Source organism: Lolium perenne, chromosome 6 (genome assembly GCF_019359855.2).
Source record: "Lolium perenne isolate Kyuss_39 chromosome 6, Kyuss_2.0, whole genome shotgun sequence".
In the NCBI taxonomy this organism is placed as follows: domain Eukaryota; kingdom Viridiplantae; phylum Streptophyta; class Magnoliopsida; order Poales; family Poaceae; genus Lolium; species Lolium perenne.
In genome coordinates, this window is record NC_067249.2 from 207,148,681 (window position 1) to 207,161,663 (window position 12,983).

A 12,983-nucleotide genomic window follows, 5' to 3' on the forward strand; every position below is an offset into this window, starting at 1 on the left:
GTTCTTTAGGTTGACACACATCCCGTGTAGGGACACCCTCCCATAATGTTTGCAAGTCTCTAATAAGAGGCTGCATGAACACATCAAAATCCTTCCCAGGAGATTTGGGACCTGGGATGAGTAAGGCCATCATACAGTTCGACTGATCGGTGCATGTCCAGGGAGCCTGGTTGTAAGGTGTAACTAGTACTGGCCACATGCTATAAGAGTTGCTCATGTTGCCAAATGGGTTGAATCCATCTGTAGCAAGGCCAAGTCTCAGGTTCCTTGGATCTGTAGCAAAATCTGGATGATCCAGGTCGAATTGCTTCCATTCATCGCCATCAGCAGGATGCCTCAGTAAATCAGGGTCGGGCGTGAGAATCTCTTTGTGCCATCTTGTTTCCCGAGATGTTTGTTCTGAAGCAAACAATCTCTGCAATCTTTGTACAAGTGGAAAGTATCTCAGAACCTTCCAAGGAATCTTTTTCTTACCACCAGCTCCATCATGTTTCCATCTTGATTCCTTACATACTGGACATTCATCGAGGTCATTATACTCCATCCAAAACAGTGCACAGTTATTTTTGCAAAAATCAATCTTCTCATATCCAAGTCCCAGTACCTTGATGTACTGCTTCACCTCATAAAAGGATTTTGGCAGTCCAGCCCCAGGGAGTGCATCGCTGTATGTCTTCGCAACTGCATTGAACGCTTTATTGGTAATCCCCTGGTATGACTTGTCATGAAGTAATTTCACAATTAATTCGAATCTTGACACAACAGAACCAGGGGCCACTAAGCGCTTAGCATCTTCTATCAGGTCATGGAAAAGAGGCTTTTTGTGATAACCATGGGGCTGTTGGCTTGCATATGGATACAGATCCCGTAACAAATTAGCAGTAGCCTCATCCTGGACGAGATCTTCAGGCTGATAACCATCAGAATAAAGAGGATCAATAATGTCAGGCTGATCATAGTGTTCACCATGGTTAATCCACCTGATATATGTCTGGTCCATCCCATAAACGAATAAATGATCTGAGACTACATGTTGAGGCTTGGACCCAATATTCAAACATACGCGGCATGGACAAATCACTTCCTTTGTCTTGTCGCCGTCAGTAAAATCACTAACGTGCTTCATGAAGTCTTCAATACCACTCAAATATGTTGGTGTGTTTAATGAGTGAAATAATATCCAAGTTCTGTCCATCTGTTGAGGAGATAGATGGTCAGAGAAGCGATAAGCTATTTCAACAAACAGGTCACCTACGAATGTAAGCAAACATACCTGAGCAAACAGGTCGAATATAAAACTATAAATGCTACATTATTTGAGCCGATTTCAGCAAACGAACTGAGTGCAAAACTACGGCTACCTAGCGAACAGATTTTTTTTAGGCTGACCACTGGGTTTCCCCACTTTGTATTTTTTTATTAATAAAAAGAGGGAAATATGTACAAAAGTTGCTGGAGAGCAGCAACTAAAAGGATCATAGATCCCAAACAGCAAAATATATATAAAATGTTCTACCCATGATATGATTTCCTCTTTGCCTTATGAACAAGGAGAGCAATTTCATCCTTGAATCTCTTGTGACATCTGAAAATGCTTGGGGGGGAGGGGCGAACAGATCTATCGAAAGCAATACAATACCAACACATTCTTTCTTCTTTTTTGCCGTAATTCCGCCGATCTATTAGCAGTGCAAAGAAGCCAAAAGTAATAAGATTACATACAGGTTCATAGACCACCAGGGCCGTACCTGAGAATACGGAGGGCCTGAGCAAAACAAGAAATAGAGGCCCTCAACATGATCATTGGCAACTAAAATGATTTTATATATACTACTCACTCCATTTCAATAAACAATGCACCCTTGTTTTTCGTATTTTATCTTCGAAAAAATATTAATCTATATCTCTCTATTTAAAAATGATGTTTCAATTTTATGTAGATATACATGTATTTAGATGAGTTTAGTTTGCAGATACATGCAAGTTTTGATGAAGTTGAAACATATTTTTCAGGATGAAGTATATAAATTTTTTTGATATAAAACTGGTATCATTAGAAAGTATTTTCCAACACGATTCTAACAATGCTGCTTATGTATTATATGATCGTGATATTGTTGTCCTATTTATTTGGTCAAGGTTCACATTGAAATGTGGTAAAATAAATTAAAAGAAGTGCATCGTGTGAAAAAGCAATCTAAGAATTCAAAAGTGCTAATTGTTAGTCGAAACATGACATCATTGAGACAAAATATTAATATTCATTGGAAGACTAACTGAATTAGCTGCACTCGCGATGAAAGAGAAAGAGAAGATATGGGTAAGAGCAAGTACAATAAGGTACAGTCTTTTTTTGTTTGTTTGGGTTGCTCATCAAGCTTATCGCTCGAAACAATAAGGTACAGTCAGCGGGAGTGGTGTTTGGAACATGGGTGCATAGTGGGTGGTATCATAGAGTACTATCATAGATATGCTATATTTATTATAGTGGAGTATTGAAAATGGCATATATAGAAGGGGATATTGAGAATTGAGAGTGGCATAAACACAACTTCAGTTTTTGTAATGGCATAAACACAACTTGTGAATTGAGGAGTGGCATAGAACCAATTAACACTTGTTTCAATAACAGCCATCAAAAGCCAATCGAACGCACGAGAATGGATCCAAAATTTACCATTTTAAGTTTCACGAGAAAATTTTAAACTTAAAATTAAATCGCCTAGAAGTTTTTGAAACAAAAATCCAGTAAATCTTATATGTCGGGTTATGCATTCTGGGGAGTTTCATCAGATTCAGCCATATTGTTTATCAATAAACCTCATTTTATGTTTTACAACCAACTTTAAACTTAAAATTCAAACTGTCCAGTAAAAAGAACAACATTCCAAGAAATCTTATATATTTCTTACGCATTCCGGAAAGATTGGTCGGATTCAAAAAAAATAGTTTGGGAATAAACATTGTTTTAGTCTGGAAACGACTTATTGTAGAGTGATTTTTGGTTGGATACATTCATGTGTGTTCGATTGGCTTTGGATGGCTGATATTGAACCAAAGTCAACGCTGGGCTTTTGACCTGAACGTCACTGGAGCTGCGTCAAAAGTCCAGCCATGACTTTGTCTCAATAACAGCCATCAAAAGCCGATCGAACGCACAGGAATGGATCCAACCAAAAATCACTCAACCGCTGGAATTTTGACCTGAAAGTCACTGAAGCTGTGTCCATACTTGCCCAACAGGTTGCGTATGAATGTAAACCAACATATCTGAGCAAACAGGTCGAATATAAAACTATATAACTAAATGCCACGTTATTTGAGCCGATTTCAGCAAACCAACTGAGGTCTATTTTTTTTAGGCTGGACAGTGGTTTCCTCGCTGTGTATTTTTCACTGTAATAAAAAAGAGGGAAAATGTTACTGGAGAGCAGCAACTAAAAGGATCATAGATCCCAAACAGCAAAATCTAGCTAAAAAGGTTATACCCATGATGATAAGCCATGATATGATTTCCTCTTTGCCTTACAAACAAACAGTGTACAGTACGAACGAATTTGAGCAAATAGGTAAAGCGGAAAACAATGTCAAACAAACAAATCGAGAGGAAAACAATATCAACCGATCGATTCGAACGAACTAACGAACTTATAAGGGCTGGGTGACGGCGACTGACTTCGATTGAGCTATAATGAATCGTACTTGCCCAGGCCTGAAGATAGCATGCATACCGTGAGGATCTACCAGCTGACCGCGCCGGTGCGGCTGGAGAAGAACGGCGCCACCAGCACGCCGGGCGACGCGGCTGATAGACAACGTTGGGAAGTTTTGGTGCGCGGCCTGGTTCACCGAGGGTGTGTCTAGAGAAGAACAGGGCGCCGAAGGAGGTGTCTAGAGAAGAACAAGGTGGGCTGGGTGCTGAGTTAAAGGCGAGCGTTCGAAATATTGGGCGCGCGTTCGAAAGTTTAGGTGCGCGAGGGAGGTGTCTGCTGAGTTAAAGGCGAGCGTTCGAAATTTCCCCGTCCTCTTCTTTTTTGGGCTAATCTATCTATACCTCTATTCTATCTACATGTTTTTTATTTTTTTTCTATTCTATACATGAGTTTTTGAATTTGAATTTTTTCACTCTGTCAGCCTTCCGGCCAATGCTCATTTGAAGTAATTGAAGCTGTTGATTTGCAGCTTAGAGGTGCTATCTACCGCTCATCATACAAGGACTCTTCAGATCTAACGGCTGTGAATGCACGGATTCGTCACCCATCCTTCCCTTGGACTGGCGATGCTGAAAGCCTGAAACACTGAAACCCTCTAGATACTTCGGGATACCTCATTGCCCCACATTATTAAACAGGCCTTTTCCGACACGGGAAGTCAAAAGTTGGGGGCTCCATGCAGTACATATGAATACTCGCTAGCTGCATGGTCTAGAAGCAGACTAGAGTAAATCATCAATTCGTCAAATCAATTGGTGTATAATTTTTTTTAGGAGCTAAGACGCCGGCATGAACCATTTTATCAACTTGAATGCTTACTACATGACATAAGAAGACTATGTACTTTGGTTTTTCATTTTTCTGATTTTTTAAATTTTGTGCCCATTTGAATCTTGGTCAAATCCTAGGTTTGACCAAGATTAAACAAGTTTAAAACATGAAAATGAAAAGGTAATCATGGATCCTTCTTAGTCACTCTAAAATGAAGCTTTTGGGATGTTCTTGAAATTTCCATGTTTGAAACCCAAAACGACTTCTCTTCATGCTTGACTTCATAAGACAGAGTTTAGGGGTTAGGGGGTAGATACATGATTTGTCTAGTTTGCTTATGTCTAGACCTTGTTTATCAACTTTAATGCTTACTATATGACATAAGAAGACTATGTGCTTTGGTTTTTCATTTTTCTATTTTTTTTGAATTTTATGCCCATATATTTGAATCTTTGTCAAATCCTAGGTTTGACCAGGATTTAAACAAGTTTAAAACATGAAAATGAAAAGGTAAGCCTGTATCCTTCTTAGTCACTCTAAAATGAAGCTTTTGGGAGGTTCTTGAAATTTCCATGTTTGAAACCCAAAACCACTTCTCTTCATGATTGACTTCATAAGACAGAGTTTAGGGTTAGGGGTAGATATATACAATGATTTTCTGGTTTGAATATGTCTAGACCTTGTTTATCAACTTAAATGCTTACTATATGACATAAGAAAACTATGTGCTTTGGTTTTCATTTTTCTGATTTTTTATGCCCGTTTGAATCTTTTGGTCAAATCTTAGGTTTGACCAAGAATTAAACAAGTTTAAGACATGAAAATGAAAAGGGGAGCATGCATCCTTCTTAATTAGTCACTCTAAAATGAATTTTGTAAGAGGTTTTTGAAATTTCCATGTTTGAAACCCAAAACCACATCTCTTCATGCTGGACTTCATAAGACAGAGTTTAGGGGTTAGGGGGTAGATACATGATTTGTCTAGGTTGAATATGTCTAGACCTTGTTTATCAACTTTAATGCTTGCTATATGACATAAGAAGACTATGTGCTTTGGTTTTTCATTTTTCTATTTTTTTGAATTTTATACCCATATATTTGAATCTTTGTGAAATCCTAGTTTTGACCAGGATTTAAACAAGTTTAGAACATGAAAATGAAAAGGTAAGCCTGGATCATCCTTATTAGTCACACTCTAAAATGAAGCTTTTGGGAGGTTCTTGGAATTCAATTGTTTGAAACCCAAAACCACTTCTCTTCATGATTAACTTCATAAGACAGAATTTAGGGTTAGGGGTAGATATATACATGATTTTTCTGGTTTGAATATGTCTAGACCTTGTTTATCAACTTGAATGCTTACTATGTGACATAAGTAGACTATGTGCTTTGGTTTTCATTTTTCTATTTTTTATATTTTATACACATATATTTGAATCTTTGTGAAATCCTGGGTTTGACCAGGATTTAAACAAGTTTAGTACATGAAAATGAAAAAGGTAAGCCTGGATCCTTCTTAGTCACACTCTAAAATGAAGCTTTTGGGAGGTTCTTGAAATATCCATGTTTGAAACCCAAAACCACTTCTCTTCATGATTGACTTCATAAGACAGAGTTTAGGGTTATGGGTAGATATATACATGATTTTCTGGTTTGAATATGTCTAGACCTTGTTTATCAACTTGAATGCTTACTATATGACACAAGAAGACTATATGCTTTTGTTTTTCATTTTTCTGATTTTTTTTTGAATTTTATGCCCGTTTGAATCTTTTGGTCAAATCTTAGGTTTGACCAAGATTTAAACAAGTTTAAGACATGCAAATGAAAAGGGAAGCTTGCATCCTTCTTAGTCACTCTAAAATGAATTTTTAAGAGGTTTTTGAAATTTCCATGTTGGAAACCCAAAACCACTTCTCTTCATGCTTGACTTCATAATACAGAGTTTAGGGGTTAAGGGGGAGATACATGATTTGTCTAGTTTGAATATGTCTAGACCTTGTTTATCAACTTTAATGCTTACTATATGACATAAGAAGACTATGTGCTTTCGTTTTTCATTTTTCTATTTTTTTGTATTTTATACCCATATATTTGAATCTTTGTGAAATCCTAGGTTTGACTAGGATTTAAACAAGTTTAGAACATGAAAGTGAAAAGGTAAGCCTGGATCCTTCTTAGTCACACTCTAAAATGAAGCTTTTGGGAGGTTCTTGAATTTCCATGTTTGAAACCCAAAACCACTTCTCTTCATAAGACAGAGTTTAGGGTTAGGGGTAGATATATACATGATTTTTCTGGTTTGAATATGTCTAGACCTTGTTTATCAACTTGAATGCTTACTATATGACATAAGAAGACTATATGCTTTTGTTTTTCATTTTTCTGATTTTTTTAATTTTATGCCCGTTTGAATCTTTTGGTCAAATCTTAGGTTTGACCAAGATTTAAACAAGTTTAAGACAAGAAAATGAAAAGGGAAGCCTGCATCATATCCTTCTTAGTCACTCTAAAATGAATTTTTAAGAGGTTTTTGAAATTTCCATGTTTGAAACCCAAAACCACTTCTCTTCATGCTTGACTTCATAAGACAGAGTTTAGGGTTAGGGGGTAGATACATGATTTGTATGGTTTGAATATGTCTAGACCTTGTTTATCAACTTGAATGCTTACTATATGACATAAGAAGACTATGTACTTTGGTTTTTCATTTTTATGATTTTTTTAATTTTCTGCCCATTTGAATCTTGGTCAAATCCTAGGTTTGACCAAGATTTAAACAAGTTTAAAACATGAAAATGAAAAGGTAAGCCTGGATCCTTCTTACTCACTCTAAAATGAAGCTTTTTGGGATGTTCTTGAAATTTCCATGTTTGAAACCCAAAACGACTTCTCGTACTACTGATTTGTACATACTCTCAGATAATCTGGACCGTACTTTGCACCTATGTTTAATGGATCATATGTGCCCAGAAATGGCTCATATTAGAATAGTAGACTCATATTAGTGTTCTTGACATTCTGTAAAATTATCAGATTTTTCGAAGTTTGTTTTTTTGGACAAAATTTTACCAATTTCTAGACAGAACAGAAAATGTCAGTTTTTTTATGCAAATCTGCACATAAATGGCTCAAATTAAAACAGTATACTCGTTTCAGTATTTTTGATTTTCTATAAAAAAATAGATTTTCCTGAGAAGTTCTAATTTTTGCCAGAATTTGAAAATTTTGGATTTCTTGTGTGCCCGAAACACCCAAAAGTCGCTCCAAATCTGAACACAGGATTATTTTGGTCAATACGAAAGTATAAACTGAAATACGACTATTTATTGAACCATTTTCATGTTGTATTGTTGAAAATGGCATAGAAGGGGGTATTGAGAATTGAGAGTGGCATAAACACAACTTCAGTTTTTGGAATGGCATAAACACAACTTGTGAACTGAGGAGTGGCATAGAACCAATTAATCCTAGAACCAATTAACCCCACCAAAAATGGGTGATGCATGTCTCCTTCACCAAAACAGCAATACCTGTCTGAAACAAGTACATGAACACAAGTACACCACAATAATAATAATACTAGGTGACTCAACGACTCAACATTGACTCGACTCAGACACAACTACTACATTGACACAAGTACTAATATAATAAAGTAAGAGTACTAGTTTGTTTACATTTCTACAGGCCAATTTTACGAACAAAATTTCGAAAATTAACCTTCAGAAACTCGGAAGCCAGGTGACACAGCAGTCATCAAGGATTGCAGCTAGTGGTACACAGTGACCTGGTCAAGATCTACCTTGAGCCTGCTTGACGCTTCAGCTCGGAGTTGAGAGCCTTAACCTGTGACAGCTCGGCCTCTAGTTTGTCCGTCCTAACCGTGAGGTTCAGGATCAGTCCGGCGAGTTTGTCCATGGTCTCCGCCTGGCCGAGGCTCCGCCGCTGGATCTCATTACTCGCAGTGAACGATTTCATGGCGATATCGTCGAGAATGCGAATCCGGATCTTCTCAGTGGCGAGCTCAGAATAAAGTCTCATGCACTCATCGGCGAGGGCGCTTCTGTCCGCCGTCTCGACGCAGAAATCGCCCATAACCATTTCTAAAATGGGCCCGATCTCGTAGCGGGGCTTCTATCAGATGGGGATGGAGCACAAAATCAGAAGTGTACCCAGAGAAGTACCAAGAAAGAGAAAATGGGAATCCCAATTTGCACGAATGTCTATACCTCGCTGCTTTGAGAACTTGGCTCCGTGGAAGATGTTTCCGCAGGCAGGAGGGCTGCGGGAAAACTAAGGCCGCCCGACCTGAATATACGATTGAGAGAAGGTAAGAAAAGGAGGGGATGATAAGTTGTGAAAGACATAGAAAGATGCGCAAGAACGGAGGATCGCCTGAAGGTGGCAGTCGCGGGCTGCGACGCCCTTGAAGACTCTTGCGCAGAAGGCACCTCGACAGCAGCACAGGGACGGCATTGCTGGGATTCCCTCAGCTTCGCCGCAGCCGCACGAGCCCTTCTGTGGCGAGACTTGCTCCCGGTCATGGTGGCGAAGTAGTATTCCAAGAGGTAAACAAAGTGGTGAACTGAGGAAGACGGCAAGAGCAAAGGTTAGTCCTTAAATTTGGCCTCCCCGTCTCCTCGGCACCTCGCGAGTAGTAATACTTATCTGGTCAAAGAGCAAACTTCGAGGCAGAGACTTGGTGGGCCATTCATCTCCAACTATACTTCCTCCGATCCGAATGATACCAAATTTTTGAATGACAAATCACCCAAAACAGTATTCCAAGAGTATATGTAAGCTTTCATTTTGGAGTGACTAAGAAGGATGCAGGCTTACCTTTTCATTTTCATGTTATAAACTTGTTTAAATATTGGTTAAACCTATGATTTGACCAAGATCAAATGGGCATAAAAATTCAGAAAAAATCAAAAAAATGAAAATCAAAGCACATAGTATTATTATGTCATATAGTAAGCATTCAAGTTGATAAACAAGGTCTAAACAACAAACCAGACAAATCATGTATCTACCCCCAACCCTAAACTCTGTCTTATGAAGTCAAGCATGAAGAGAAGTGGTTTTGGGTTTCAAACATGGAAATTTCAAAAAACTCCCAAAAGCTTCTCATTTTAGAGTGACTAAGAAGGATTCATGCTCACCTTTTCATTTTCATGTTTTAAACTTGTTCAAATCTTGGTCAAACTTAGGATTTGACCAAGATTCAAATGGGCATAAAAATTGGGAGGAAGGGTATGAATTACAATTCAAAAAAAACAAGGTAACTTAAATACTTGGATGACTCATATTAGTGTTCTTGACATTCTGTAAAATTATCAGATTTTTCGAAGAAGTTTGATTTTTTGGACAAAATTTTACCAATTTCTAGACAGAACAGAAAATGTCAGCCTTTTTATGCAAATCTGCACATAAATGGCTCAAATTAAAATAGTATACTCGTTTCAGTGTTTTTGATTTCCTATAAAAAAATTAGATTTTTCTGAGAAGTTCTAATTTTTGCCAGAATTTGAAAATTTTGGATTTCTTGTGTGCCCGAAACACCCAAAAGTCGCTCCAAATCTGAACACAGGTTTATTTTGGTCAATACGAAAGTATAAACTGAAATACGACTATTTATTGAACCGTTTTCATGTTGTATTGTTGAAAATGGCATAGAAGGGGGTACTGAGAATTGAGAGTGGCATAAACACAACTTCAGTTTTTGGAATGGCATAAACACAACTTGTGAATTGAGGAGTGGCATAGAACCAATTAACCCTAGAACCAATTAACCCCACCAAAAATGGATGATGCATGTCTCCTTCACCAAAACAACAATACCTGTCTGAAACAAGTACATGAACACAAGTACACCACCATAATAATAATACTAGGTGACTCAACGACTCAACATTGACTCGACTCAGACACAACTTGATATAGTAAGCACTCAAGTTGATAAACAAAGTCTAGACATATTCAAACCAGAAAAATCATGTATCTCTACCCCTAACCCTAAACTTTGTCTTAATTATGAAGTCAAGCACGAAGAGAAGTCGTTTTGGGTTTCAAACATGGACATTTCAAAAACCCTCCCAAAAGCTTCATTGTGGTGTGACGTACTAAGAAGGATACATGCTTACATTTTCAACAACCCCCCTAAAAGCTTCATTATAGAGTGACTAAGAAGGATCCAGTCTGGCGGGCTTACCTTTTATTTTATTGTTTTAAACTTGTTCAAATCTCGTTCAAACCTAGGATTTGACCAAGATTCAAAATGTGCATCAAAATTCAAAAAAATATAAAAATTAAAAACCAAATTAAAGCACATAGTGTTCTTATGTCATATAGTAAGCATTAAAGTTGATAAACAAGGTCTTGACACATATTCAAACAAGACAAATCATGTATCTATATCCCTAACCCCTAAACTCTATCTTATGAAGTCAACAACATGCATGAAGAGAAGTGGTTTTGGGTTTCAAACATGGAAATTTCAAAAACCTCCCAAAAGCTTCATTTTAGAGTGACTAATATATATAAGAAGGATCCATGCCTGCTTACCACCTTTTCATTTTCATATTTTAAACTTGTTTAAATTAATCCGTGTCAAATTAAACCAAGGATTTGACCAAAAGATTCAAATGGGCATAAATTTTTAAAAAAAAATCAGAAAAATGAAAAAAAAGCATATAGTCTTCTTATGTCATATAGTAAGCATTCAAGTTGATAAACAAGGTTTGGACATGCATATTCAAACCTAGGCAAATCATGTATCTATCCCCTAGCCCCTAAACTCTATCTTATGAAGTCAAGCATGAAGAGAAGTGGTTTTGGGTTTCAAACATGAAAATTTCAAGAACATCCCAAAAACTTCATTTTAGAGTGACTAAGAAGGATACAGGCTTCCCCTTTTCATTTTCATGTTTTATACTTGTTTAAATCTTGGTCAAACCTAGGATTTGACAAAGATTCAAATGTGCATCAAAATAAAAAATCAGAAAAATTAAAAACCAAAGCACATAGTTTTCTTATGTCATATAGTTAGCATTAAAGTTGATATAAACAAGGTCTAGATATATTCAAACAAGAAAAATCATGTATCTACCCCTAACCCTAAACTCTGTATGTCTTATGTAGTCAAGCATGAAGAGAAGTACGTGGTTTTGGGTTTCAAACTTGGAAATTTCAAGAACCCCCCAAAAGCTTCATTTTAGAGTGACTAAAGGATCCAGGTCGGGCTTACCTTTTATTTTCATGTTTTAAAATTGTTCAAATCTTGGTCAAACCGTACCTAGGATTTGATCAAGATTCAAATGGGCATAAAATTCCAAAAAAATGAAAAACCAAAGCATATAGCCTTCTTATGTCATATAGTAAGCACTCAAGTTGATAAACAAGGTCTAGACATATTCAAACCAGAAAAATCATGTTTCTACCCCTAGCCCTAAACTTTGTCTTATGAAGTCAAGCACGAAGAGAAGTCATTTTGGATTTCAAACATGGAAATTTCAAAAACCTTCCCAAAAGCTTCATTTTGGAGTGACTAATTAAGAAGGATACAGGCTTACCTTTTCATTTTCATGTTTTAAACTTGTTTAAATATTGGTTAAGCCTAGGATTTGACCAAGATCAAATGGGCATAAAAATTCAGAAAAAATCAAAAAAATGAAAACCAAAGCACATAGTATTATTATGTCATATAGTAAGCATTCAAGTTGATAAACAAGGTCTAAACAACAAACTAGACAAATCATGTATCTACCCCCTAACCCTAAATTAACTCTGTCTTATGAAGTCAAGCATGAAGAGAAGTGGTTTTGGGTTTCAAACATGGAAATTTCAAAAAACTCCCAAAAGCTTCTCATTTTAGAGTGACTAAGAAGGATTCAGGCTTACCTTTTCATTTTCATGTTTTAAACTTGTTCAAATCTTGGTCAAACTTAGGATTTGACCAAGATTCAAATGGGCATAAAAATTGGGAGGAAGGGTATGAATTACAATTCAAAAAAACAAGGTAACTTATATACTTGGATGCCCCAAAGATGTGTGGAAGCCCAAAACAATGGCAAAACATGTGCGCACGCTGCATCCAATTCAAGTAGAACACATAGTAGGCATCGATAGTTTGACCTAAATTTGAAATCAAAGAGAAGGTGGTTAGAAAAAATCGAAATTGGCAAAGCAAAGCATGAAATCATAAATTTGTGATGCACTATAGCTATGAAAAGTATCAAACAATGCATACCAAAATGATTTTTTAGAGGAATACTAGTTCAACTTATTTTAATTTTATATTAGTAGCCCAAAATCGAAGTAGTAGTTGGATATTTTTGAACTTGATCTGTAGTAGTGGGCAAAACCCTAGTTTAACCTATTTAATCATAGATTCGTAGGTCGATTTTTCTACTTTTTTATTATTACTATGCAGCACATGTGTGTTTGCCCGTCGAGTGAAACTCGGAGGAAGAGGGATCACTCGGAAGGAGAGAAGAA

The 12,983-nt window shown here is 36.9% G+C and overlaps 1 protein-coding gene across 1 annotated transcript; it reads right to left on the bottom strand.

Annotated features, from left to right (window-relative positions):
• Window positions 1-8,224: 8,224 nt before the first annotated feature.
• On the bottom strand, window positions 8,225-9,111 carry LOC139832133 (uncharacterized). The gene is made up of 2 exons (XM_071821649.1): window positions 8,717-9,111; window positions 8,225-8,621 (listed from the first exon to the last, which is right to left on the bottom strand). Exons 1-2 carry the CDS (start codon window positions 9,029-9,031, stop codon window positions 8,286-8,288), a joined length of 651 nt encoding a protein of 216 aa, XP_071677750.1. The 5' UTR covers window positions 9,032-9,111; the 3' UTR covers window positions 8,225-8,285.
• Between the last annotated feature and the right edge of the window lie 3,872 nt (window positions 9,112-12,983).

What these genes read in the sequence shown, in the direction of transcription:
- LOC139832133 (XM_071821649.1), bottom strand. Translation starts at nt 9,031, where the DNA reads ATGACCGGGAGCAAGTCTCGCCACAGAAGGGCTCGTGCGGCTGCGGCG. An exon ending in CAAGTTCTCAAAGCAGCGAG is followed by an intron (nt 8,622 to 8,716) that starts GTATAGACATTC and finishes CCCATCTGATAG; the next exon opens with AAGCCCCGCTACGAGATCGG.